Raw genomic sequence first — 27,831 nt, 5'->3', positions numbered from 1 at the left:
TTGGACCTTTTACATTTTAAAAGAAGTGTATATATATATATAACAAAACATAACTACATAGTGAACTGGTTTTTCATTATCAAGTCAGGTTAAAAATTTTTATTACCAAACTAACAGAATAAGGATTTCTAATATATTTGGGCATATATATTAAGGCTGTTACTAAAGTGAGGTCTGGGTATGGGATCTAAGGACTACAGTTTTGGAAATACATATGGTTAGATTTATTTATTCTCTCTTTAATTCGTTCAGAATCCTTTTGGTACGTGTTATGAGCCTGATCATTTGCTAAGGTACTGGTTGAATCACTCTGTTCCTTTCCCCCCGCCCCCTTTTCCCTAAATTAAAGCTCCCCACACAGGTGGACAGATAAATAATGTGAAGAGCACCCATAACGGGTTTACATACAACCAATGATTTGCCAGTCCGTTAAACTAATCCGAAGTTTAAAAATCTTCAGTGGGAACATGCCCTGTACACCTATGTGGTGCTTATAATAAAAGACTGCTTCCTGTGACTGACTTGAAATTCCAGAAGACGGGATGGGGGCAGGAGTGTTGCGAATGTGTTACTATGCTCTTGGGAAATGTTTTTGGGATTCGTCCAAATTCTACACTGGGACCCAAAGCTCCTGAGAAGGACAGAGGTCATAACTAAGGATGGAATTTACTAGGATTCTCCCCTAACCTAAATCCCATAAACAGTTGCCTGGGGTAACGGTAAAATCCAAAGGCGTTTAAACAGAGTACAAGCTTTCCCTAAAGCAGATTAAGAAGCACAGGACCTGCCCTGGCCGGTTTGGCTCAGTGGATAGAGCGTCAGCCTGCAGACTGAAGGGTCCCAGGTTCGATTCCGGTCAAGGGCATGTACCTTGGTTGCGGGCACATCCCCAGTAGGGGGTGTGCAGGAGGCAGCTGATCGATGTTTCTGGCTCTCTATCCCTCTTCCTTCCTCTCTGTAAAAAATCAATAAAATATATTAAAAAAAAAAAAAAGCACAGGACCTTGTGATAGGATCACTAAAAACTTCAAACAAAAAGACTTGAACGTTATTCAATCTTATTCTTTCAGCAAATATTTTACTCAAAAGGTCATGGCATCTGCAACATCTTGCTTATGAAAAATGATTATACATATATCAATATTCTCTATTTAAGGGAAAGTGACGAGGGAGAAAGCCCTCAGAACATCAGCACAAACCTGGGAAGGGAAGTGGGTAGGTTCCAGTGGAGGGCTATGGAGGGCGTTTGTAGCTGTGCCAACGGAAAAAAAAAAAAACTTGCCAAGAAAAGAAAGGATGCAAAGCCCTGCTCACCCAAGCCAGAACTCGAAGGAGTCCCCTCCAAGCGTTACTCGGGAAGGGGAAGCTGCTTCCTCCAAGAGGGCGCGAACTGAAGGCGGAGGCAGGTCCCAGGGGGCTCGGCGACCCCTGCTGCCATTCCCATAACCTCTCCCTCGTTAGACCGGTGACCCAGAGCCCACCCTGAGGCAGCCGGGGCCTCCTCCCCGCGCGCGCCACCGCAGCGGAGGTGGACGCCGGCTCCCAGCCCTGGGGAAGAAGCCTGAGCGCGGGACTCTCTCCCGGGGCCCGTCGCCATGGTGACCACCGGAGCCCCGCCCCTTCCTCGCGACGTGGCCCCGCCCACTTCAAACCCGGAAGCGGGAGAGAGGCTGCCGATGCGCGGACGTTTGGGGAGGAGGGAGCGGGGCGGCCCAGGTTCGCTCGGCCGCGCGCCCCGCCCCTCGGAGGCCGGCGGTCCGGCGCGTCCCCACCGCCTGCTGCGCCTGCGGGTCTGAGCGCTCCGGCCGCCGGCCCCCGCGCCGGCCCAGCCACCTCCCCGGCCCGCTCCGGTACTGGAGGGAAGAGCCGCCTTGGGGAGGAGGGGAGAGGACGTGGGGGCGGCCACGGCAGGTGAGGGATGAGCAAGGCCCTGGGAAGCGGGGGTGTGGTGTGTGATGTGTATGGGGTTGCAGGTGAGTGTGTATGTATGTGTGGGAGCTGCTGTCCCAGTCGGTGTGACTTTGTGAGTGGGCCGATCCTTGTGACCATGCACGTGATCACATGTCCGTGTGTGTGTGTGTGTGTGTGAGAGAGAGAGAGAGAGAGAGAGAGAGAGAGAGAGAGAGAGCTCTCAAGTCTGGGTTCATGGGGGTGGTCGGTGTGCCTGTGACCCTGCCTTTGTGTGGCTGTCACCGGTGGGACTGGGAGAAGATGGGGGTCCGTGTGGGGGTCGTCTAGGGTGAGGGTGGGGCGCTGGACCAGGGCACACTCCTGTAATCCCCTCCCGGGGCTGCGCTGCTGCAGCCCAGGAACATGTTTTCCAGTAAACTTTTAATAACTCTGAGCGGAGACCAGTTATTTTGGAGATTGGGCCTCAGCCTGAAAGTGACAAATGACTTTGTCATTGCTGAGTAAGGCCAGGTGTGAGACTTGTCGGGAGTCTCTCACTTTTCCTCTTCTCGTTTTCCTGGGGAGTTGTGAGTTCTTGCTTCTCCACCTACAATGTTGCAGCTCCTGTTAGCACAAAGGAGTAACTTAATAGCTGTGTGCAATTTTCCAAAAGCTTTTATACCAAGACAGAAGAAGATGAGGTCTCTCTCTCTCTCTCTCTCTCTCTCTCTCTCTCTCTCTCTCTCTCTCTCACACACACACACACACACACACACACACACAGAAGAAATGTCAAGTAGGCAACTTTTCCTCCCATGAGGTTTAGAAGATAATGAAAGAGAGAGAGGTAAATCTTCCCCTGAAGATATCTAAAAAAAAGATAGCTATTTTCTGATATGGTAAGGTACGGGCGACTTGCTTTAAAAAGCCAATTGCGTCTCCTGGAGACTCTCAGGTTCAATATTTTGTTAATAATAATCATAGGTTGTGCATATGTAGATCAACTACAGATTGAGATAAAGGTTCAGAAAACCTCTGAGTAGTTAAGCTAGTTATGTGACAAACATTGGTAAAGGTGATTTCATTGGCTGTAAACTGGCAGGTTCTGCTGAAACTGAGACATAAATGCTGGTAATTCTTGGTGCACACTCACAACTGGCAGTTTCATTGGCAAGCAGCTCTAGGGAGGACCAGGTGGCCAAAGCACTCCCAGGGGAGGGGCTTCCTTGGGCAAGATCAAGGCTGATCTCTGCAGCCCTTTCCCTACCAGCATGACAGGTGCTTTTGTTTTTGTGAAGAATTGAATTGTGAGAGATCAGATCAGTGTTGAGCGCGTGGTCCACATTCTTTCTTTTTTTTAATACCGACCAGTTTGGTCACAATCTCGGTTAACCTTTTTTGCCACATACAGAATGTTCTTCTTGTGACTTGGAAAAGTATACCCCTTCAGTGAATGAAAGAGAGCTGGGAGAACAAACTTCCTTTTCATACTGCTCACAGCTGCTTTCCCTTTGCAGCAGTGAGTTTTTTTTCACTTAGATGTCAGTTGGTCATACGCAGCATTTGCTATCTGTCTTACCTTTCATGTACTGCCAAACTAGCACAAGTGTTAAAATCACTTGCCTCTACAAAAATTTAGTCACAGGACTCTCTCCAGCAAGATTAGTTATAAAATGTTATGATGCTGGGGTAGTTGTGAATAATATTGAGGACTGTGGTAAGGAATATTTTTCTATTTATTGCTATGGGAAGAAGTGGATGACAGTCAATGTATGTGCCTGGGTATAGTAGTTTGGTTAGTCCATTGCAATTGATTGCAAACTGTGAATAATTGTTTTATGCCAAGTTTAGTAAATCTAGAAAGAAGCTTTCTGCTTTTAATTAACTAAGGTGTTTTATAAATGTATTGGGTAGATTTTTTTTTCTAAACATGTTTTTGATGTTTTCTTCTGTAAAATGATAATTGTTTATAGTAATGCAATAATTAAAAAAAGTCTCTGTTAGGAACTATTTAGATGACAAAGGAATATTTCAAGTCTGTCCAGGTTGAAAATATTCCAGAATTAACTATATATGCTAGCTGCTTTCAATTAAAAGTGGTAAGCAGCTCAGAGAAAGGCTATAGTTCAAATGGCTAAGATTTTTAACATGTTAATATTTAAGAGAAAATGGATATGCAAAGAATGATTTTCTTTATTTCAGTATGAATTAAAACTGTATGTGTGCACAGTGATTTTCAGGATAAGGCTGGCTAATGATTTTCTTGGTACTTTAGAGCAATTTATGATTTTAACAAATTTTTCTAAAAGTACCATCTTAGCATTGAGAGAAGAGACCATTATTATAATGTCAAGGTTGTAAGTCAAATTTAATATTGGATCTCTACATTTACCATTTCCTTGGGGTTCAATTTAGTAATCCCTCAAGGTTAGAGATTAACAGTTGAGACTGCTGAGTGCCCTGAGTGACTGAGGGAGAAGATGTGGAGGTCCAAGGAGGAAGAGCTCCATTGATTTTATTTATTTATTTTTAATATATTTTTTATTGATTTCAGAGAAGAAGGGAGAGGGGGAGAGAGATAAAACCATCAATAATGAGAGAAAATCATTGATCAGCTGCCTCCTGCAAGCCCCACAATGGGGATCGAGCCAGCGACCCAGACATGTGCCCTGACCAGGAATTGAACTGTGACCTCCTGGTTCATAGGTCGACGCTCAACCACTGAGTCATGCCCACTGGGCGAGCTCCTTTGGTTTTAGAATCCCCTGCCCCTGCTCAGTCCAGAGAAGGCCCTCTAAAATGACAGCTCAGAGTCAGCCCAGAAATTGAATCCTAAGATCCCAAACTCATCCTAGCCCTCCTAGGAAATCTAGGCTTGCCCTGGGGTAGAGGACATGGTACATTGTAGGTATCTGAATCCTTCGAAACTAATGGGTGGGAGTTCCTTGTTTGGCAATAAGAATCTACAACAGGGAACTATAATTTCAGGTTCCTGTTATGACAACACGCATGCCTGAGCAAAGAGACCGGCCTTTAAATGGAAGATGCTCAGCCAGTTCAACACCCATAGTTGCCCAAGTTAGAAGGGACTCTAGGATTGCCTAGTTCCGTCTCCTTAGGACATAGTCATTCATTTAGTCAACAGATAATGCCTGCTGTGTGCCAAGCACTGCTCTAGGTGTTGGAGATACCATGGTGAAACAGTCACAGGGGAGAAAACTAGCCCAAAGAGGGTCCGTGACTGCTCTGCGGTCACAGAACTATAAAAGCTAGAAATCCCTAATCTCACTACAAAAGACCACACATTTTTTTGTAAAGGCACATGTTTTGTTTGGTTGCTAGTTCTAGTGCCTTCAAGCCTACCCTCATGTATTATCATAGATCTTTGGAGGATATTAGATCATTTTTAATCACATTAATATGAACAGCAATTTTCCTGTATTTTGCATTAAGAACTACATGTGAGGTTCTGAAGTTAAGTTCTACTACAGTTAGATTTATGGTATTTGGTGAATTGATCAGGAAGCAGCTTACATTAACTCCTTTCTTTAGTGTGGACTGTTCCCTATAATTCTATCAGACAGGAATATCTTTATTAAGATGGATTAATAAGATATTGTCAAAAGATAGGGGATGGCGCTGCACTTTGGAATCATTTAACTAGGACAGCAATCTGGTGTCAAAAAAGACTGTCCTGGCTCTGAATTAGCCATGGCATCTCCGGTAAGTCGTTTAAATTTTCTAGACCAGATTCCTCTTTTGAAAGAACTAGAGGTGTGAATAATTATCTCTCAAAGCCTCTTCCTGCTCTGTGATTCTAGCATTTCACCAAATTGTTTTTTGTGCTTTAAGTATATATCAGCAAGTTAAAAATAGCTCATTTCCTCAGTTTTACCCTTTAAAGTATACATTGTTGGTATAGCTAGACTAGACTGTACATTTAGTTCTGATGTGAACATGAATTCTTGACATGAAACATCATATGCTTTTATTTCAGGGTTAACCTCCATTTCAGCTAATCATGGGAGAGATTAAAGTCTCTCCTGATTATAACTGGTTTAGAAGTACAGTTCCCCTTAAAAAGGTATGTATGGTTTTACTACACTTATTTCCAAAATCTTATATTGTTTTTGTATGTGATTTAGATGTTACGTCTTACAGTGTTTGAGAGTAAAGGTTATTGCCAAGTATCATGACTTTGGGTTTCAGAGCATAAAGTTTGCCCCTTCTCTATCAAGTACAGTCAACTTTTGAGGCTCATTCAAGAGTAAAAGTGAATATAAATATACTCGTTATTTTATAATTACTTTTACATATTCAAGCAAGCAAGAATACATGTACTCCTTAGTGTAGTTTAGTGGAAAGCTTACAGCAATAGCAACTATACAGTAAGGGCAATCAGATTCTATTATAAAGCATTTTTCTGTTCCTCAGATTTAAGATTTACATGGGTTACATTAGAGATCCTCTGTTAGCAATGATTTATTCACTCTGCCACGGTCATCTTCTGGAAACTTAATTTCCCTGGGATGTCCAAAAGCACCAAACACTTATTTTAAAAATTTACTATTGACTCTGAGTCCCAGATTAATCCTAGATGTTTTGGGATCATATTAGACAAGGGCTGTTCACGTCACAGAATAAAATCTTTGCTTATCTCCTTGCAAAAGTATTAAGAATACTATGATCTGACGATCATCTATGTCTCTGTTATTTTGTCAAGGTAGACAGCTGTGGAAGTATCATGCAAATTTGAATTAATAACAAAATTACTCTCCATATAAAAATTTGAGATACAATTTTCCAAGTATAGACAGAATACCTGCTATATACCTGGCACTGTTGTAGGAAGTCCCCAGATATCTTATTTAATTTTTTCCAATAGTTTAACAAAGTGGGTAGTGGTGTGCCCATTTTATAGATGAGAAAACTGAGATTCACAGTGGTTAGCTTGTTAAAGGTTGCCCAAGTTAGAAGGGATTCTAGGATTGCCTAGTTCAGTCTCCTTAGGACATAGTAACTCATTTAGTCAACAGATCATGCCTGCTATGTGCCAAGCACTGTTCTAGGATAGTAGGGTTGGGATTAAAATCAAATTAATCCGACTTCAAAGCTGGACGTATTTGACTGTTTACCAAAGGGAGCTCCCATTCTTCTTGCTACCTGGGAGACACTGCCCATGCTGAAAGGAGAAATGGCCTCTGGAGTCCCTCTACTTTGTCCCATCCCTCAGCTTAACTCATATGAGCTCCTCTTGATGGACTCGCTTAAGCTGATCACCAGACCCAGAACAACCCAAACCTATCTAAATAGTCTAAGAAGCAGTTATAGGAAGTTGTTTTATTGATGTGATTTTCTGCAGTTGTCAGGTCAATTTGGCCCACAAAAGTCATGATAAATTTGCTTGATAAATTTTGTAGTGCTAGATTTTAAATTATCAAGCAGATATTGTGATTTCTAAAGGAACTCTGACAAAATTGCCATTCAAAGAACTCTGAGGAAGTTGAAGTGATAAACAACCTTTGTATTTATGGCTTATAGTTAGAACATACTATGTCAATTATATCTCCATAAAACTGGGGATGGGGCGGGGGAGATAAATAAAAAAAGAACATGCTATTTTTTGTTATTTGTCTTCCAAATTGGATTATTGAAATAATTTTCTAGAAAACTTTAGAGATCTTTTCTCATATGAATTTTATTACTACAAGATTGAGATTTACTGGGTGCACTGTCAAAGCCATTGATAGATTTTTACCACAATTTCAGCAAAAAGGCATGAAAAGCAAAAATGTGAGCAATAAAATACAGAGGACACAAACATGCATGTGAGATACTATTGTGACCACCTGGGCCTGGGCACGTCCAACAGGGGATTGTCAGGGCTCTCTGGACTTTGCCTTGCGCTGTTGTCTGCTCCCGGTAACGTCAGTGACCATGGTCAGTGTGCTGCCACCCAGAGTGACACCATGGGGTTCGCAGCGCTGCCAGCTGGGAGATCTCAGAAAATCGGGCCTGGAGGCCTTGAACTTTTTAATGTGAAAGTAGGGTGAATATTGATTTGCTTTGGCAAAAGTTCAAACCATTAATGTGCTTTTCCAAATACCACCAAAAGTCAGAGAAAACAAAAATTAAATTAACACGCAATGAATGATACTAATGGCTAACACTGATTGAACTCTGAGCATCTGCCAAACTCTGTGCTGAGCACTTGAATAATCTCAGCTCATTTAAAGCTCATCGTTTTCCCCTGTTGGGTCAAGAACCATTAAATCAGGAGGGTTTCTGAAGACCTTCCTCCTTCCCACCTACTTTTTCCCCCCAAAAGCCAGTTTTTCCTGTACCCACTCCCCACACCCGACGGAATGATTTGAAACATTCTCCTGGGACAGTGACACCCACCCTGCCTATCCCTCCTCTCTGGCAGAAGTCTCGCCTTTGGAAGACTGTTCTTCCAAGAAGAACAGTCCCATCTCTATCCAGTTTCTCCCTAGAGCCTGAAGTCTTTCTCTCCTTTGCCTCCCCTGTTCACACTCTGACCCTGCGGATCCCAGTCAGTCCTCTGGGCCAGCACTGGAGAATGATTCTGCAAACTGCCCTTCTCCTACACACACACACACACACACACACACACACACACACACACACACACACACATATGGGGAAGAAACAAGATGCCATGTATAGAGTTTACTGTTTAGTGGTAAACAAAATAGACTTCATATAATCATAGATGGAAAGGAAAATTAAAAGCTGGTAGAAAAAGCAGCTCTTTGGAGGAGTATAAAGAAGTTCTGTGGAACATTTCCTTAGCACCAAAGAAGGAAAAGGAGACCAAAGCAGTTTATTTTACTGCTGCTACTCTGGTGTGACCCCTCCCCCCAGGTTACCTTTTAACAAGGCAGTGGTATTAAAATTGTCAGCAAAATTATAGTGTGAAGTTAACAATACAAAAACCAAATCTGTAAGACTTTCCTTTTTTTTTTTTATAACTTTCCCTCCAGATCATAGTGGATGATGATGACAGTAAGATATGGTCGCTGTATGATGCAGGTCCCAGAAATATTAGGTGTCCTCTCATATTTCTCCCCCCAGTCAGCGGAACTGCAGATGTATTTTTCCAGCAGATTTTGGCTCTGAGTGGATGGGGTTACCGGGTGATAGCTGTAAGTATTATTGATTCAGTATTCCAGTTCAGGTCCACATTTTGGGGGGGGGGGGGGGTTGTGCTTCTATTTCTGATCAACTGTAGTGAAGGGCACATTTTTTATTGAGGTAAGGTACTGTTTTCCTTTTTTAAAATGTGAGATGAAGCCTTTTGAAGGAAGGTGGTATGGTACACAGACATACAGCGATGCAAAGGGGACAAACCTCCGTCGGAAGCGTTCTGCACTCGCAGCTTTTCTGTGCATTCTCTCCTGTCCCTCTTCTCACAAGTCTGATCAGTAGGAAGCATTGTCCTTGTTCGTAGATGAAGAAACTGAGGTCCAGGCCATTTTAGTGATCACACAGCCAACAGGTGGTGGAGGGAGAACCAAGCTCAGTCTTCTGACTCCATTTCCCCTCCTCATTTAGTACACCACTGCTTTCAGGGGAGGTGAGCATGGAATACTGGGCAGCAAAGCGATCTAACATTGGGTGACTGGAAGCTTCTTGAGTCTTCTCTGTGAAAGGCTGGTGGGGAAGGCACTGTGCCTCACCTGTAGGGACAGTGGAGGGCGGTCTCTGACTTCCAAGGAAGGGAGGCTCTTTGCTTTGGAGCTGGCAGTTGTTTCTGGGACCTGGGATAGTAACATGTAAATGGTACTGCCCGTGGGACTACTGCTGCTGTTGCACATTTTATTTACTGTCCTAACGGAAAGAAAACGTGGGCCAGATCTCTGCTCTTGGAAGGTAACCAAAAATTCTACTGAGGGCACCACCAGCTGGGGCCACACAAAACAAATGAATTCCTCTTCCTCCTGACAGCCTTGTCTTTCCTGAGAAAACTAGTTATTATCGGCAGGCACTGCCTGCTGCCTTCCTCCCAGGTCTTTTCTTCCCTGGTAAACTCCTCCAGATTCCTGAACCTCTCTTGTTCTGGGATTTCAGTAATCCTTCCTTGAGAGCAGGGTGGTAACCGCCCTCATCCCAGCCCTCTGCAGCTTCACACAGGACAGCCTTCCGGTGCACTGTGGGTCAGCCAGGGAGGAGACTGAGCACCCCCAGCTCTGTCCCTCCAAAGAGCGCTGTCCACAGCTGCCTTTGTTTATCCCTCTAAACTGGCATTTTTTGATATTTTGCCTTCTGGCTGGATGTTCCTTCTTGCCCTGAAGCTGCTTGATGTGGGGTTTCCCTATTTCATTAGCTAGGTAATCAATCAAGAAAAGGCCAGCAGTGTTTCAAAATTACTTTGTTCTTTGAACAGAATGCCCAATCCCATGAGGTTTTGGAACTTATTAGGTGTTTGTTAGTATCTAGCAGTTAAAATGCACAGATACCTTTTTCATTTAAATTTTTAAGTGAAATCTACAATTCACATGCAGTTGTAAGAAATAATATACAAAGATATCCCTTTTACACTTTGCCCAGTTTCTTCCAATGGTCACATTTCCCAAAACATCATACAATATCACAGCCAGGGTATTGATATTAATATAATCCATCCATCTTATTTAGATTTTTCCAGTCTTACTTGTACTCAGTTAAGTGTGCAGTAAGTTGTATACAATTTTTCCACCTGTCCAGAGCACAGATCTTTTTAAATTAAAGGTTTTAGCCCTGGCCAGATGGCTCAGTTCGTTGGAGTGTCGTCCCAGGTTTCGGGTTCAGTCCTGTATGGGAGGCAGCTGATCAATGTCTCTCTTTCTCCCTCCCTCTCTCGCCCCCCCCCCCCATGTTTCTCTCATTTATCTCTCTCTCTCTCTCCTCCCCCCTTCCTCTCTCCCTCATCTCTCTTTTAGGGTATCATCTTACTCAAATTCTCAATTTTCTGCTAGGAAGAGTCTGTTCTCCATGCTGTCTCAAAATAGCAGAATCTTATCCACAAATGGAATTTTAATAGTAAAAGTAACACAAATTTTAAAAGTACATCAAATCTGAAACGATCCCATAATTTACATGGCAGTATTTATTCTAATGATTTATTAATTACAAAATGCATGTAAGTGCTTAAAACAACAAGCCTGTCAGATGGGTTTTACATATTATTAAAGAGAGGGGATTATTAAGTGACAAGCCTGAGTTCCCTAGAAAAGAGTTAGTGACTTGTATTTCTTTTTTTCCCCCCTCATCATTAGCATTAATAGATGGGTGACTTAGGGTCAAGCACCATACTTTTTTGGTCACAAAATAAAAAGTTCAAGAAATCATACAGACTAAGTCAATTGAAAAAAAAAGGAACAATTTTATTGAATGTTCCCTTAAAGAAATACTACCCAAAAGAGAGGGAGCTCTCCTTAGAACAGATTTTGTTCCTAGTTCTCCTGAGCCATAACTCAGAATGAATTTAGATCTAAGGAGAAACAGTATTTTTTTATTTGGATGGGTTCTGCTCTGTGCACCTTTGAACCTCAGAGTTTCTCAGCTATTTGGAAAGGAAATTGATGTGAGTTGAAATTGTTATTCACATAATATCACTAGAATGTGCTTACTTTTTATTCTTCTTAAAATTGGTCTGTTAGATAAAATGTGAATTTTGAAGTTTAGGAAAAGGTGAGAAACATATTTTCACATATTTTGAATAAGGAGCAAAACTTGAGCAACTGAGAAATGCTATGAGAGTCCTAAATTTTTCAGATATATATCAGTTATAAAAATAATAAATTGTTTTATTATTTCAGTTGCAATATCCAGTTTATTGGGACCATCTTGAATTCTGTGATGGATTCAGAAAGCTTTTAGACCACTTACAATTGGATAAAGTGAGTACCATGAAACTAATTACTTACGTGTGACTTTAATGCAACATTTGCATTATAAAGCCTGGTGTTGTTTTTCTCTTATTTTTTAAATAAAAGCTCTTTTAAGATAAAAGTCACATACCATACAGTGTACCCCTTTTCAAGTCTATAATTCAAAGATTTTTAGCGTATGTACAGATATCTGCAGTCATCATCACAGTCAATTTTAGAACACTTTTTTCACTCCAAAAAGAAACCCCATACTCAGCAGTCACTCCTCACCCACCCTCCCCCTAACCCTGGCAAGCTACTCTATTTTCTGTCTCTATGGATTTGCTGTTCTGGATGTATTGTATAAGTGAAATCATACTATATGTGGTCTTTTCTGACTGGCTTCTTTAGCTTAGCATAACGTTTTTGAGGTTCATCCATGTTGTAGCATGTATCAGTACTTCATTTCTTTTTATTGTCAAATAATATCCCATTTATGAATATAGCACCTTTTGTTTATCCATTCGTTAGTTGGTGTACATTTGGATTGTTTCCAGAATATTTGGCTATTATAAATAATGCTGCTGTGAACATTCATGTACAAGTTTTGGTGTGGACATGTTTTCAGAATGGAATTACTGAATCATAGTGTTTGGGGTTTTTAAAATACGTTTTTATTGATATTTAGAGAGAGGAAGAGAGAAGGATAGAAAGATAGAAACACTGATGAGAGAGAAACATCATCGATCAGCTGCCTCCTGCACACCCCCTGCAGACCCTCTGCTGGGGATCGAGCCTGCAACCCTGGCATGTACTCTGACTGGAAATAGAACTGGTGAACTCTTGGTTCGTGGGTCTATGCCTAACCACTGAGCCACAACAGTTCGGGCCTGAATCATAGTTTTCTTAAACAGAAACTGTCAAGTGGTTTAATTTTCTAATGTAATCTGTGAAGAGTATTTCTTTAACTTGTATGATTTGTATGCACAGTTATATTGTTTTTTGAGGGTTGCATAAATTGCATTTAAGTACAATATTTCCTAAAATTCTAACTGCAATAGATAGTTTAGTCTGTTGGCTAGTAGTGACATTCTCTTCTGTGGTTGGTGACAGTAAAACAATGTGGTGTTGTTTTTTATATTTATGTTCAGGATTAATCATTGTCATAAAACCCCCCTTTGCTTGTTTACAATTAGGTTCATCTTTTTGGGGCTTCCTTGGGAGGCTTTTTGGCCCAGAAATTTGCTGAATACACTCACAAATCTCCCAGAGTCCATTCCCTCATCCTCTGCAATTCCTTCAGTGACACCTCTATCTTTAATCAGACTTGGACTGCAAACAGGTAAGAACGTAAACATTTGGCCAAAATTGTTACTATTTTTGTTCAGTGGAATTTTGGAAATGTTGGCTTTTGTGGGTGTGTTTGGTGCACCAGAGAGGAAGGTCATTTCTACTTCTGTTTTCTGAAACCGCCCTGGCTTTTGAAATTAGAAATAGTCATCTTTGCAAAAGAAAAGAATTGAATGAACTCTGAATTCAGCTATTTCATTTACTCTAAATTATTGTGTAGCTTTGTTTAATATGCATTCATAAGCTCTTACAGTTTCTCTTCAGTGCACATGCAGCTATTCTTTTTTGTTGTTGTTGTTTGTTTGTTTTGTTGTTTTATATATTTTATTGACTTTTCACAGAGAGGAAGGGAGAGGGATAGAGAGCTAGAAACATCGATGAGAGAGAGACATCGACCAGCTGCCTCTTGCACACCCCCCACCGGGGGATGTGCCCACAACCAATGTACATGCCTTTGACCGGAATCGAACCTGGGACCTTTCAGTCCGCAGACCGACGCTCTATCCACTGAGCCAAACCAGTTTCGGCCATGCAGCTATTCTTGTGTTCTACAAGTTGCACTTATTATTTTATGTAAACACTAGAGGCCCAGTGCATGGAATTCGTGCACTCGTGGCGGGAGGTCCCTCAGCCCGGCTTGCACCCTCTCACAGTCTGGGAGCCCTTTGGGTGATGTCCGACTGACAGGGAGCGGGCCTAAGCCACAGTTGGACATCCTTAACGCTGCTGAGGAGGTGGGAGAGGCTCCAGCCACCGCCACTGCGCTCGCCAGCTGTGAGCCCGGCTTAGGGTTTCTGGCTGAGCAGCGCTGCCCCTGTGGGGGCAGCTCCTGTGTTGAGCATCTGCCCCCTGGTGCTCAGTGTGCATCATAGCGACTGGTCATTCTACCGTTCGGTCAATTTGCATATTAGCCTTTTATTATATAAGATTCTGTGTATTGACTGAAATGGTTTCTTTAGGCATTTGGCTTCTCCTAGTTTTTCATTGTCTTCTATTGTAAATCTTTGTACAAATTACTTTTTCCTTCCCTTTCTGGATTACTTCCTTTAGCTATGTTCCCCAAAATGGATAGAGTAGAGCAGGGGTGGGGAATGTCATTTGGTCTGGCCCTGCCAAGGCAGTAGGGGTGAGTTAATTAAATGTTTGACCAAACATAGCAGCCTAATTTTTAAGTTGATAGTTTTGTATGGCCTGCAAATGATGTCATAAATATACAAATGGCCCTCGGCAGAAAAAATGTTCCCATTCTGGTGTAGAGCATTTAGTCTGTCACCAGATGTTCTACAGGTCATGACATTTAATGTTCATCTGCTTTTCAGAAAGATGGGGATGGTGGACTGCTTTGTGGGGCAACCAGGGGTGTACCTGCTTCCTCTGAGCTATCCTCTCATTGATTTTGTCATTTTAATTAGTCTGATAGGGTCTAATTGTACCTTAAAGCTAAATTAACATGCATTTCTTTCATTGCTAACAAGGCTAAGCTCTACCCTAAAACATAACCCAGTGACTGAACATGCCTGTCTGATCAGGTTGGTTTTCACATAATGTTATAGGTAAACGATGTTTTCATGGCTTTCACATCTACTTAAGATTGTACTCTGTTATTTTCCTAACGTCATCTCAGTAGTTTACTCAGCCTTCATGCAACGATTTCTTGTATACATTAGCTACAGGTACTTCATATCCAGGTGATGTACTAAAAAGTTCTTTGATTATTTTTGATGATTTTTTAAAATCTTCATCTGAGTACAGTTTTTTTTTCTTTTTAAATTTTTATTTATTGATTTTTTTTCCAGAGAGGAAGAGAGAGAGAAATATCGATTTGTTGTTCCACTTATTTATCCATTCATTGGTTGATTCTTGTATGTGCCCTGACCAGGATTGAACTTTGCCAGGGGTCTTTCCCTGCATCTAGAAGGGTTCAGGAATCTGGAGAAGGGGCTGCAGTAAATTAATAAAGAGACTAGACATGAAATATAAATTTGGAAGTGGGGAGCCAGAGGAGACTTAGCTATAGTAACCAAGTTCTCCGAATCTCTGGACCCCTCGCTTTTTATTAACACAAATTGCCCTAAAGCAAAGCAGATATACATATAAAAGGTAAGGCCTGGTAAACAATAAAGTATTGTCAGGTTTGAGGAACTGCTTTTGGCTGTTCAGCAGCAGGTAATAATATATGCAGATTTTCAGGTTTGGGAAAATGCCTTCAGCTATTTCAGCAGCAGGTAATATGATTCAACCCTGCTGAATATAGAAGCCCATCAATCTTTTGAGGACTTCTTGCATTTATTATGACATGCTGGAATTAGCCTCCAGCAAAACCTGCAATCTTGTTGTACTGGGATGATGCTCTAACCAACTGAGCTACCCAGCCAGGGCCTGAGGACCTACTTTTATTGATTAGAGAGAGAGAGAGAGAAAGGGAGAGGGAGAGGGAGAAAGAGAGAGAGAGAGAGAGAGAGAGAGAGAGAGAGAGAGAGAAACATTTGTGAGAGAGTAAAACCAATTGGTTGCCTCCTGCACGTTCCCGCACCAGGGATCAAATCCGTAACCTGGGTATGTGCCCTGACTGGAATTTGAACCCAAGACCTTTCCGTGCATAGGAGGACACTCCAACCAACTGAGCCAACCATCCAGGGCTGGATGATTTTTAATATTTCAATTGTCAGAAGCCATTTTGTATTCTTTGCATATTAGCTACTTTAAAAAATATCTACACTAATAAAAGAGAAACATGCAAATTAACCGTCCCTCTGCTACACCCACCAGCCAATCAGGAGCAAGTATGCAAATTAACTCAACAAAGATGCCGGTTGATTTGCATGCGTAGGCGTGGAGCAAAGACTGAAGACAGCGTAGAAGGAAGCCAAGCACTGCAGAAAGGAGCGAAGCGGCGGAGAAGGGAGCGAGGCAGTGGAGAAAGGAGGGAGCGAGGCAGTGGAGATGGGAGGGAGTGAGGCAGCGGAGACGGGAGGGAGCGAGGCAGCGGAGAAGGGAGCGAAGCCTGCCTCAGCGGGCTTCGCTCCCTTCTCTGCTTTGCTCCGGCTTCAGGAAGCCCTATTCTTGCAGGAATAGGCCTGAGGAAGCCCTATTCTTGCAGGAATCTTCCTGCAACGGGCCTCTAGTATATATATATTTTGTTGATCTCAGAGAGAGGAAGGGAGAGAGAGAGAGAAAGAGAGAGAGAGAGAGAGAGAGAGAGAGAGAGAGAGAGAGAGAGAGAGAAATAGAAACATTAATAATGACAGAGAGCCTTAGCTGGCTTGGTTCAGTGGGTAGAGCATCAGCCTGCGGACTGAAGAGTGCCGGGTTCAATTCTGGTCAAGAGCACATGCCCGGGTAGCGGGCTCAATCCCCGAATCAATGATTCTCTCCCATCATTGATGTCTCTCTCTCCCTCTCCCTTCCTCTCTGAAGTCAATAAAAATATATTTTAAAAAATAATAATAATAGAGAATTATCAATCGGCTGCTTCCTGCACTCCCTCTACTGAGGATCGAGCCTGCGACCCGGGCAATTGACCTGACTAGGAGTCGAACCATGACTTTCTGCTTCATGGCTTGACACTCAACCATTGAGCCACACTGGCTGGGCATATTAGCTACTTTTTAACAAATATCTGAGCGTTTACTATGTGCCATACACTGAGGTCAAAGAGGTGAGCATAGACAACAGGGTCCACTCCCCATAACGCATACCTAGGCATCAGGCCTTTTTGGAAATTAAGAAAGCTTTGGGGGTGAGGTGGAGAACTTAGATAAGTAAAAGACAGCCGACTATCCTTGTGAGGGAAGCTCATCTTCCAACAAGGCCATTCTACTGAGAATATGCATCAGAAGGTGATCTGCACCTTTTACAAGTCATTTTCAGTGCAGGCTTAGAGAAATTAGTGTTTTACCCTATAGAATAGCTCTCAGCATTTGTAATTAATAGAATATCATTAATATAATTAAATCAACCAATTATTATTAATATCAACCAAAAATCACATAGAAATCCATAAAGATGGAATTGCCTTGAATTAGACCAGTGGAATCTAATAGTAGCAAACTTTAGGAGGTACAATAACTCTCATTTTGCTAATTTGAAATCTGTTTTGAAATATCAGTCAGTCCAAAGGTGATGTAAACATGAAGGTTGATATCTTAGGTTTTCTGTCTTCTATAAGACATAGGTTATCACTGGAAATATGGTTTAGCAATTAGGAAAAAAAAAGTCTTGAAATCATTAGAATGTCTACCTTGGTAAAGTTATTTTGAAATATCTATATATATATACTAGAGGCCCGGTGCACGAAATTCGTGCACAGGGGGGGGGGGCAGCGGGGAGTGTGTCCCTCAGCCTGGCCTGCACCCTCTCCAATCTGGGACCCCTCATGGGATAACCAGCAGTTGGACATCCCTCTCACAATTCAGAACTGCTGGCTCCTAACTGCTCACCTGCCTGCCTGATTGCCCCTAACTGCTTCTGCCTACCAGCCTGATTGTCCCTAACTGCTCCCCTGCTGGCTTGATTGCCCCTAACTACCTCTGCCTCGGCCCGCACCTGGTACCCAGGATTCCCTCCTCCAGCTGACCACAGGCACCCAGGATCCGGGCTTCCCTCCCTCTGGTCAGCCATAGACACCCAGGCTGGCTGCAGCCTCAGGGGATGGTGGACAGGGGGCTTCGCCTGTGCTGCAGCTGCAAGTGCTGGCGCCCAGGACTGCAGGGTGAGCAGCTTCTCTGTCTCCCAGGCCACAGCCAGCCACAGGTACTGGTGCCCAGGACCGCAGGGTGGGCGGCTTCTCCATCTCCCGGGCTGCAGCCAGCCTCAGGTACTGGTGCCCGGTTTCTCCATCTCTCCCAGGACGTGGGGCGGGTGGACATGGGGTGGGCAGCTTCTCCAGCTGGCTGTAGCCTGGGATCATAGGGCAGGCGGCTTCTTCATCTCCCAGGTCGCAGCCAGCCTCAGGCGCTGAGGCCGGGTTTCTCAGTCTCCCCCAGGAGATGGGGCAGGCGGACCTGAGGTTTCTGCTGCTGGCTGCAGCCTGGGATCACAGGGCAGGCGGCTTCTTCATCTCCCGGGCTGCAGCCAGGCTCAGGCACTGGCACCTGGTTTCTTGTCTCCCCCAGGACGTGGGGTGAACCGCTTCTCCAGCTGGCTGAGGCCTGAGATCACGGGGCAGGCAGCTTCTTGGTCTCCGTGGCTGCAGCCAGCCTCAGGTGCTGGGGCCCGGTTTCTCCGTCTTCCCAGGACGTTGGGCAGGCGGACCTGAGGCTTCTGAGGCTGGCTGCAGCCTGGGATCATGGGGCAGGCGGCTTCTTGGTCTCTGTGGCTGCAGCCAGCCTCAGGCGCTGGCGCCTGACTTCTCCAACTCCCAGAGACCTAGAGAGGCTGTGGGGCGGGGCTGCCACCATGTTTTCAGTTTAATTGCAAACGCACTCAGATTGAATGGTGGGCGTGGCTGGGGCGTCGCTGGTGGGCGTGGCTTGTGAGTGTAGCGGAGTGATGATTTGCATACTACTCTATTATTAGATAGATAAAAGGCTAATATGCTAAGTGTCCGACTGTCTGACCAGTCACTGTGATGCACACTGACCACCAGGGGGCAGACACTCAACGCAGGAGCTGCCTTGATGTGCACTGGCACCGCGGACCTGGTGCCTACAAAGCAACACTCGGCTTCCTCCAAGTGGGACACAGGCCCCACCACTACCCCGGAGTGACAGCCCACTAAATCGCAGCTGACGCTGCTGAGACCCCATGGCACAAAATGCGGCCCACAGCCCAGCCCAGCCTGGAAACAGTCGCTGTGGGTGCTGAGTAATGACATCACATAGCAACGCCTGGCTTCTTCTCCCTAGCAATGACTAGCCTCCTTGCAGTTTCTTCAGCCCAGGAACATGACTTGCTTTATAGCCAGGTGCAAACATTTCACACTTTAACCAAATGCCTTTGAAGCATTTTCCCATGCCTCATCTCATTTGATCCTCACAGAAGTCCTGGAGTAGGTAGATAGGAGACTTGGTGGAATCCTATTTTCTTTTCATTAGCCAGAAAACGGAGATTTAGAAAGTTTAGAAACTTGACCCGACTGAAAAGAAGTAAGAAATGGTGGACCTTGAAAATAACTGCAGGTTTTCTCACTGCGCAGAATATAGTCAAACACTGCTACAGTTAAATATTTTACCCTTTGTTCTCCCTGCGTGATCTACAATAATAATCTGCATCATATTGATATTTACTGCTGTGTTGCTGACAATTACCTGAAAGAGAAGTTGGGGTGCTTCACTGGGCTGGAAAAAGTTTAGCTAAATCAGAAAGCAGGTCTAAGTAAGCAAGTTTATTCTATATTTATAAAAGGCTAAGTTGACTCGTGCATGCATGATACATATAAAGCTCTCCCTGGCGCCAATTGTACACATGTGTTTTGATCTGTCATTTTCGATTGTAAATTTGGTTGACACTTCTATTATAGAGAAAGGGCGAATAGCGATATTAAAATATTTCTTCTAATTAATTTCCTTTCAATGTGCACAAATTCATGCACCGGGCCACTAGTCACTTATAATTATTTAATCCTCAAAAGTTTAGTCATATTAAACATAATTCTTTGGGAGCTTGGGAAAGTGTATATAAAGTGTATTCAAAGATGCTGAGCGCTTTGAAAGAAGGGACTAGGTCTTTTTATCTCTAGATCCTAAGTAGCTAATATAGCAACACTTCAGGGTTGAATAAATATTTGCTATTTATGTGTAGTCTTGGAAGTTTAAATTATCAGGTCTTTGTTTTACAGCTTTTGGCTGATGCCATCATTTATGCTCAAAAAAATAGTTCTTGGAAACTTTTCATCTGGCCCAGTGGACCCTGTGATGGCTGATGCCATTGATTTCATGGTGGACAGGGTAAGGATTGTAGCATGGGGTGGGACACCTTATACTGGGAGTTTTCATGTTTGCTTGGTTCCTGAAGAAACATCTGTCTCATTGAGGATGTATTAAAGGTGCTTGTTGAGAACCCTTCCATATTAACCTTTTGCACTCGGATGTCGAGTGTGACTCGACACAGTTAGCATTAGAATAAAGGAATTGAGAAAAAAGCAAGCGAGTGCAAAGGGTTAACATTAATATATCCAAAAGATATTACTGCTGGTAATTCCTCAGAATCATTGTGGGGATCTTTTCAAAATACAGATTCCAGACCATCAAACTGAAATTCCTGGGCATGGGATCAGGGATTCCTGTATTTTTATTCCACTCCCCACTCCTACCTTCCCAAGGTGAATCTGACGTAGCAGCTCTATAGGCTTGCATTTATTTATTTATTAGAGGCCCGATGCATGAAATTCATGCAAGGGGCTTGGCCCTCGCAGCCCCGGCTTCCTCCTGAAGGTCATCTGGAAGGTCGTTCGGCTGTCCAGTCTAATTAGCATATTATGCTTTTATTATAGACTAGAGGCCCGGAGTACGAAATTCATGCACTGGGGAGCGGGGGGTGGTGACCCTCAGCCCAGCCTGCGCCCTCTACAATCTGGGACCCCTCGGGGGATGTCCGACTGCCGGTTTAGGCCCGATCCCTGTGGGGGATCGGGCCTAAACCGGCAATCAGACATTTCTCTCACAATCCGGGACTACTGGCTCCCAATCACTCACCTGCCTGCCAGCCTAATCACCCCCTAACCACTCCCCTACCAGCCTGATCGATGCCTAACTGTTCCCCTGCTGGCCCGATCGCCCCCAACTGCCCTCCCCTGCCAGCCTGGTTGCCCCCAACTGCCCTCCCCTGCTGGCCTGGTCACCCCTAACTGCCCTCCCCTGCAGGCCTGGTCACCCCCAACTGCCCTCCCCTGCCAGCCTGGTCACCCCTAACTGCCCTCTCCTGCTGTCCTGGCCACTCCCAACTGCCCTCCCCTGCTGGCCCGGTCGCCCCTAATTGCCCTCCCCTGAAGGCCTGGTCACCCCCAACTGCCCTCCCCTGCCAGCCCAGTCACCCCTAACTGCCCTCCCCTGCTGTCCTGGTCACTCCCAACTGCCCTCCCCTGCTGGCCCGGTTGCCCCTAATTGCCCTCCCCTGCAGGCCTGGTCGCCCCCAACTGCCCTCCCCTGCAGGCCTGGTCACCCCCAACTGCCCTCTCCTGCTGGCCTGGTCTCCCACAACTACCCTCCCCTGCCGGCCATCTTGTGGCAGCCATCTTTGATCACATGGCGGCCATCTTTGACCACATGGGGTGACCATCTTGTGCAAGGATGTGAGGGTCAATTTGCATATCACCTCTTTATTATATAGGATTTTAAAATTTTTATTTATTGATTGTTTTAGAGAGAGAGAAGAAGGGAGAGAAACATCAATTTGTTGTTCTACTTATTTATGTATTCATTGGTTGATTCCTGTATGTGCCCTAACTGGGACTCAAACCTGCAACCTTGGCATATCCGGACAACACTCTAACCAACTGAGCTACCCACCCAGGACTAGACTTGCATTTAGAAACTACTGGGCTAGTTAATATTTCTGAGCTCTAAGATCTCCTAAATGTTTATCTGTTGTCTTTTTTGTTGTTGTTGTTAATCCTCACCTGAGGACATTTTTTCCATTGATTTTTTTTAAAGAGTGAAAAGTAGCGGTGGGGCGGGGGGGGAGAAACGTCGATGAGAGAGAGAAATGTCGATGTGAGATAGATATTGATAGGTTGCCTCCCGTACGCACCCTGACCAAGGCCAGGGATCAAGCCTGCAACTGAGGTACATGCCCTGGACTGGAATCGAACCTGGAGCCCTTCAATCCGCAGGCTGCCATTTATACACTGAGCCAAACTGGCTAGGGCTATCTGTTGTCTTTGAGCTATGGAAATTGGCTTGCTGCCCATGGGCATGGAGTTGAAAAAGCAGTTCAGGTGGAAGCTAGGAAAGGCCAGGTTCCCAAACAGAAAAATGCCACCACCGGAGAGGCCTAGTTGATGGCTCTCAAATACATGTGTTTCCTTATCAGTGATCTTCCTGGCCCCCTGACACATGATCCCTCCTTTATAAGCACAAATATTATCTGTGGATTTAATGGAAACGTAAAAGACAAAATTAATTCAAAAACTTTACCTGTGTTTCTTTCTGTAGCTGGAAAGTTTGGGTCAGAGTGAACTGGCTTCAAGACTTACCCTGAATTGTCAAAATTCTTATGTGGAACCTCATAAAATTCGGGACATCCCTGTAACCATCATGGATGTAAGCTTTCTTTTAAGTGAAATAGATGCTTTATCTTTTTAAATGTGTATGTCAAGATCCTCCTCATAATTATTTTATAATTTTCTCAATGTTCTTCAAAGGCAGCTTGGACTTTTATTTTTAATCTCTTCAGCTTCCTTAATTCCAAAACAATCTGTTTATTGCTTATCCTATATTTTTCCTGGCAGAGATAACACAATCGAAATCAGAATTAATTTAAACAAACGTGGTGATTCTTACCCATTTTGATGTACTTATTTTTATTCTTATCAACAGATATTACACTTTAGCTATTATACATCTGGGCATAAAGAGAAGGTGCCTCAGGAGGGCAGCAAATCAAGAATCCCATAAAGTCTAATTAGTGCAAAAATTTCTTATATTTTTGAGTTATGGTAAATTATACATAATAAAATTGACCACTTTAACCATTTTTGAGTGTACAGGTCAGTGGCATTAAGTACATTTACAATGTACAACCATCACCATTATCTAGTTCTAGAACTTTTCATCATCCCAAACTGAAACTCAGTACCCAGTAAACAGTGATTCCCCATTGCTCCCTCCTCCTAGTCCCTGTAGCCAGGTTGTAGCATGTATTAGCATGTCATTCCTTTTTAAGCCTGAATAATATTCCATTGTAAGTGTATACCACATTTTATTTACCCATTCACCTGTAGATGAACATTTGGGTTGTTTCCACCTTTTGGTTATTGTGAATAATGCTGCTGTGAACATGGGTGTGCAAATGTCTGTTTGAGTCTGTACTTAAATTCTTTTGGGTATATACCTAGAAGTGGAATTGCTGAGGTCATATGGTAACTCTGTGTTTAGCTTTTTGAGACACCACGATATCATTGTCCACAGTGACTGTACCATTTTACATTTCCACCAGCAATGCACCAGGGTTCCAGTTGTTCCATATCCTCACCGACACTTGTTATTTTCTGTTGTTTTGATATTGGCCATCCTAGTGGATATGAAGTGGTATTTTATTGTGGTTTTGGCTTATACTTTTTTTTTTAATATATTTTATTGATTTTTTACAGAGAGGAAGGGAGAGGGAGGGGGATAGAGAGCTAGAAACATCGATGAAAGAGAAACATCGATTCAGCTGCCTCCTGCACACTCCCCACTGGGGATGTGCCCACAACCAAGGTACATGCCCTTGACCGGAATTGAACCTGGGACCTTTCAGTCTGCAGGTCAACACTCTATCCCAGTGATGGGCAACCTTTTGAGCTTGGTGTGTCAAACTTCGCCAAAAAACTGAGCATAACTCGGGTAATGTGTCACTTTGAGGAAAAAATATTATTTCGCAAATGTTTCATCCTCAGGAGCAGCAAATGTTTCATCCTCGGCATGTGGCCGCCTCAGCGGCCGCGTGTCATCAGAAATGGCTACGCGTGTCAGTGCTGACACGCGTGTCATAGGTTTGCCATCACTGCTCTATCCACTGGGCCAAACTGGTTAGGGCTTGGCTTATACTTTTTAAAAAATATCATATAACTATCTTGCCTCAAAAATAGATTTATTCTTAAATTCAAATAACAGGGTATTTTAAAAAGTTGATTTTTTTGTCAGAAAATTATTCATGATAAGCATGATAACTTGTTTTTATTTTCCTCTGTAATCTCTACATTCTGACATTCACCGTGACACTGAGCAACCTTAAATACTCTCGGTGGAATGTCTGCTCCTCACGGTGCCTTTGATCTGCTTGCTCATCTTTTAAAACTGCCCGCCACTTGGGTACATGGACACTGAAAACTGTCTCTAAGCTTTAGCAAGATGAGATGCACTTTTTTGTTTCTTTCAAATTACTTTTGAAAAACATTTTTGCATATGTGCATCAACATCCGTTTGTGTGGGCATTGAAAAATGTTTAGAATCATATGCCCCAAACTGCTAGCAATGGCCCCCCCAGGGAAGGATCTGGACTTTTCCTCATACTTGTACATTTTTTTTATTTTTTATTTTTATTTTTTTTTACTGAGCATATACTACTTATATAGCTGTTATTAACTAATAGTAAAATTTTGAAGTTCTTTTGGGGTTTTACAATCTCTTTGAAATTAAACTGGCATTTTCCAATAATGTTTGTTCACTATTAATATTCTGTTAATTTAGTTAGCTATGTTTGAGGAAAAAGGAAATGCATAGAAGAATTTCCTCCCTCTCCCCAACTGCCCCCCCCCCAAAAAAAAAAAAAAAAAAGAATGCAGGAGACATTTGGCAGCCAAACATTTGGCTAAGGTCTTACGTTGCATTGGAGTCGCTGGGGATCAGCAGGAGGAGGTGGCCCCGACTGCACCGGGGTTCAGCAGTGTCTCTTCATGGGAAGAAATGCCTAGGGTGTCACTTTCCATAATGTGAAAAGAACATATTAAATTACCAGTAGGTTACAACCTTGTCTTTTTTTAAAAGGTATTTGACCAGAGTGCACTTTCAACCGAAGCTAAAGAAGAAATGTACAAACTGTACCCTAATGCCCGGAGGGCTCACCTGAAAACGGGAGGCAATTTCCCGTACCTGTGCAGAAGTGCAGAGGTGAATCTCTATGTGCAGGTGCGTCCCAGCTTGGAACCCAGGGCACTTGGAACCCAACGTGTATGGTTTGAAACATAAAGCCTTTTTCTTTTTCATGTGGAGTAAGAGAACTAGAATTCTCTGTAGGACTGAGGCATTGATTCAATAAAGCCGGTTTACATGAATAATTTATAGGATAATTTGAGCAGATATATTAGAGATCCCCAGGTGACTCCGCCCACCATCCCTCTTCTAAGAACAGCAGGCCCACCCGCCTCCACACGCTGACGCACCTTCTGGTAGGATGTGACCTTGCCTCCTGGACACGATGACGTCAGTCAGAGCAGGACACCAGACCTCCATGGGGTCAATCTGAGCTCCACGAAGTGACCTCTTGATCTATTTTTAATGCATTTTTAAAAAAATTAACAAATTGCATCTACAAATACAGCACCTCTTCATCCTCTACCTAAATGGGTATTAGAATATCGGTGAGAAATTATTGTTTTTGACAATTTGGCAGAAAGTATTAAGAGTCTTTAAAAAACAACAACAGTCATGTCCTTTGATCTCGTCATCCACTTGTGGAAATGGATCCTAAGGAGAGGATCCTAAATACAGAAAAGCTTGATGCCCAGAGACATTCAGCATGGTGCTAGGCAGCACAGCAGAGGCTGGGAAGGCCCTGCCTTGCAGCAGCAGAGGGGAGAGTAAACCCCTGCTCATGGAGCAGCATGCACCACTTCACATGTTTATCAAGAGTTTGTAGGAACTTAGATTGTGGTTTTTAAAAATACTTTTTTGACTTTTCTGTGTTTTCCAATTTTTCTCTAATTAGTAGGTATTACTCTAATTTTAGAGGTACAGGCATTTACATACTATGGTGACGTTTAAAATAATGATTCTGCATTTCTACAGATACATTTGCTGCAATTCCATGGAACCAAATATGCGGCCATCGACCCATCGATGGTCAGTGCCGAGGAGCTCGAGGTGCAGAAAGGCAACCTCGGCCTCAGTCAGGAGGAGCAGTAGCTGGCGCTTTGGCTGGTGATGACGAGTGACCCAGCATGTTCTTGTACCATCAGTGACATCAGTGCCCGCCAGTCAGCCTCTGTTCAGTTCGTCAGGCTCACCGGTTATCACTGTTCGGAAGTAGGACTGACGGTCACCTTTGTGACAGGCGGCAGCTCTTCTAAGCCAGTGTAACTGTTCCCTCTTTGGTTTTTTTAGCTTTTGAATTTGAAGAAGTACTTTTGAAGACTCCCATTTTCAGAATTGTGAAAATTTTGCTACCAAAAGTCTTCACCATTGTGTACTTATGTGAATGTTACTTTCTGAGGTTTGGGATTTTGTGGGAGTTTTTCCTTGTCTTTTTTTTCTTCTTCTTCTTTCCTTTCTTCCTTTTTATATCATTTGCTATAGATACTGCACATCCAGATTGTGTATCAGGACATTGGTTGTTTCTGTGCTGTCTCGTTATAACTGTTACCAAAGTGCCAAGGTCGTCACCACACCGGTTACTCTCCTGCAGACCAACTACTTCCAATTCCAGTTATGCAAGTTGTTTTGAGGTTTAGCTGTTGTCTTTCTAGCCATTACAGTCATTTGGAATAAAAACTCAATTTCAGTGAGTGGCTTTTGTGATTATTGTATCGGGCTACACAGACACAGGACTGTCTGAGAAGCAAGACTGTGGTGTTTGCCAATTCAGTGTGACTTGAGGTAACTTACTTAATCTCTCTTAAGCACAGTTTGCTCAGTGTAAAATAACAGTAGCTATCATTTATTGAGCTGCTACTCTGTACCAGGTACTTTTCAGACCTCCTTTTTCCCTCCTTATGAAAGATTTTAAACACACATACAGTAGAGAAAATAATATAATGAACCATGTCCCACTCACCTCGCTTCAAAAATTATCAAGTCATGGACAGTGCTATGTCATCTCTTATCCCACCAGCCCTTCTTCCACACCTACTCCCGTCACTGGGTTACTTTAAAGCAATTTCTGATACCATGTGATTTTATAAGTATTTCCATAATGCCATTAACACATTTAGCAGTTCACCAGTAATTCCTTCATATCATTAGTCAATATTCCCATTCATGACTACCTCATAAACGTCCTTTTATGATTGACTTGTTCTAATCAGCTTCCATACAAAGTTCACACAATTCCCTCTGCCCTCTATTTTTTTCTTGCTATTGTTGAAGAAACAGGCTTGTTTGCCCTATCGAATTCACCACCGTCTGGATTTGGCTGATGGCAACTCACGGTGTCCTTTAACTTCTCTGTCCCTGGTATTTCCCATAAACTGATAGTTACATGTAGAGGCTTGAGCTCATTCTTTTTGGTGGGAATGCTTCACAGGTGGTGTGTACTTCCTGTTGGGAACTTTAGGAGGTACATAATGTCTCTCTGTGTCTGAGTTCTTAAGATTGCTCCTTGTCAGCCTGATCCAGTCATTGGAAAGTCCCCCGATGGTTTAGCTGCCACTGCTGATCATCACACACAAGCATCATTTCTTCAGGGGCTGCAGGACAGCGACAGTACTCCAATGTTTATTATTCCTTCTGCATTGGTTAACTGGAGTTCACTGATTAAACAAAAAACAACTATAACTTTGCCTCATTAACTATTTGGTTTCTCTGAGGTACAATTTAGACCAAAAAAATCAGCATTCATGTTTCTTTCCCTTTAAGTTTTCAGAATACTGAGTTGGCCATACTTTTTCAGATTTTAAACTGATTTTACAGGCGCAGTCACAGAGACGTGGAGAGGTGGAGAGATTTGCTGGGCGTCACACAGGAAGGAGGGGGACTGGAATGCCACGTTGGGTCATACCTAAAGCCAGTGATCTGTCCATAGAGGTGCAGGGTCTTCTCTGAGTGCCTTATGATTTGACAGCGGTCGTGAATTAGGGAAGCAGTTGGTAAGCCATAGAGGCAGGGCTTGCCGTTTCTAACTTGGCCTTGAGGCTGCCGTAGTT

The 27,831-nt window shown here is 43.3% G+C and overlaps 1 protein-coding gene across 2 annotated transcripts; it reads left to right on the top strand.

The window, feature by feature from the left end:
* The first annotated feature begins 1,663 nt into the window (after positions 1 to 1,663).
* On the top strand, positions 1,664 to 26,475 carry SPG21 (SPG21 abhydrolase domain containing, maspardin). 2 transcript variants are annotated; one of them, XM_079769084.1, is made up of 9 exons: positions 1,664 to 1,911; positions 5,888 to 5,974; positions 8,895 to 9,056; positions 11,712 to 11,792; positions 12,959 to 13,104; positions 19,891 to 19,999; positions 22,205 to 22,312; positions 24,740 to 24,880; positions 25,760 to 26,475. In XM_079769084.1, the coding sequence occupies exons 2-9, from the start codon at positions 5,912 to 5,914 to the stop codon at positions 25,874 to 25,876; spliced, it is 927 nt and encodes a 308-aa protein (XP_079625210.1). In that variant the 5' UTR covers positions 1,664 to 1,911; positions 5,888 to 5,911; the 3' UTR covers positions 25,877 to 26,475. The 2 variants fall into 2 exon arrangements, with proteins under 2 accessions (XP_079625210.1, XP_079625211.1); XM_079769085.1 differs by lacking the exon at positions 11,712 to 11,792.
* Positions 26,476 to 27,831: the final 1,356 nt, after the last annotated feature.

This window comes from Cnephaeus nilssonii (genome assembly GCF_951640355.1).
Source record: "Cnephaeus nilssonii genome assembly, chromosome: 4".
Classification (NCBI taxonomy): domain Eukaryota; kingdom Metazoa; phylum Chordata; class Mammalia; order Chiroptera; family Vespertilionidae; genus Cnephaeus; species Cnephaeus nilssonii.
The sequence above is the reverse complement of the archived record's forward strand: the minus strand, read 5'-3'. Positions and strand labels throughout refer to the sequence as shown.

Coding starts and splice junctions, on each gene's coding strand:
- SPG21 (XM_079769084.1), top strand. CDS start 5,912: ATGGGAGAGATTAAAGTCTCTCCTGATTATAACTGGTTTAGAAGTACA. Junction 13,105..19,890: donor CAGACTTGGACTGCAAACAG/GTAAGAACGTAA, acceptor TTTGTTTTACAG/CTTTTGGCTGATGCCATCAT. Junction 20,000..22,204: donor TTGATTTCATGGTGGACAGG/GTAAGGATTGTA, acceptor TTCTTTCTGTAG/CTGGAAAGTTTGGGTCAGAG.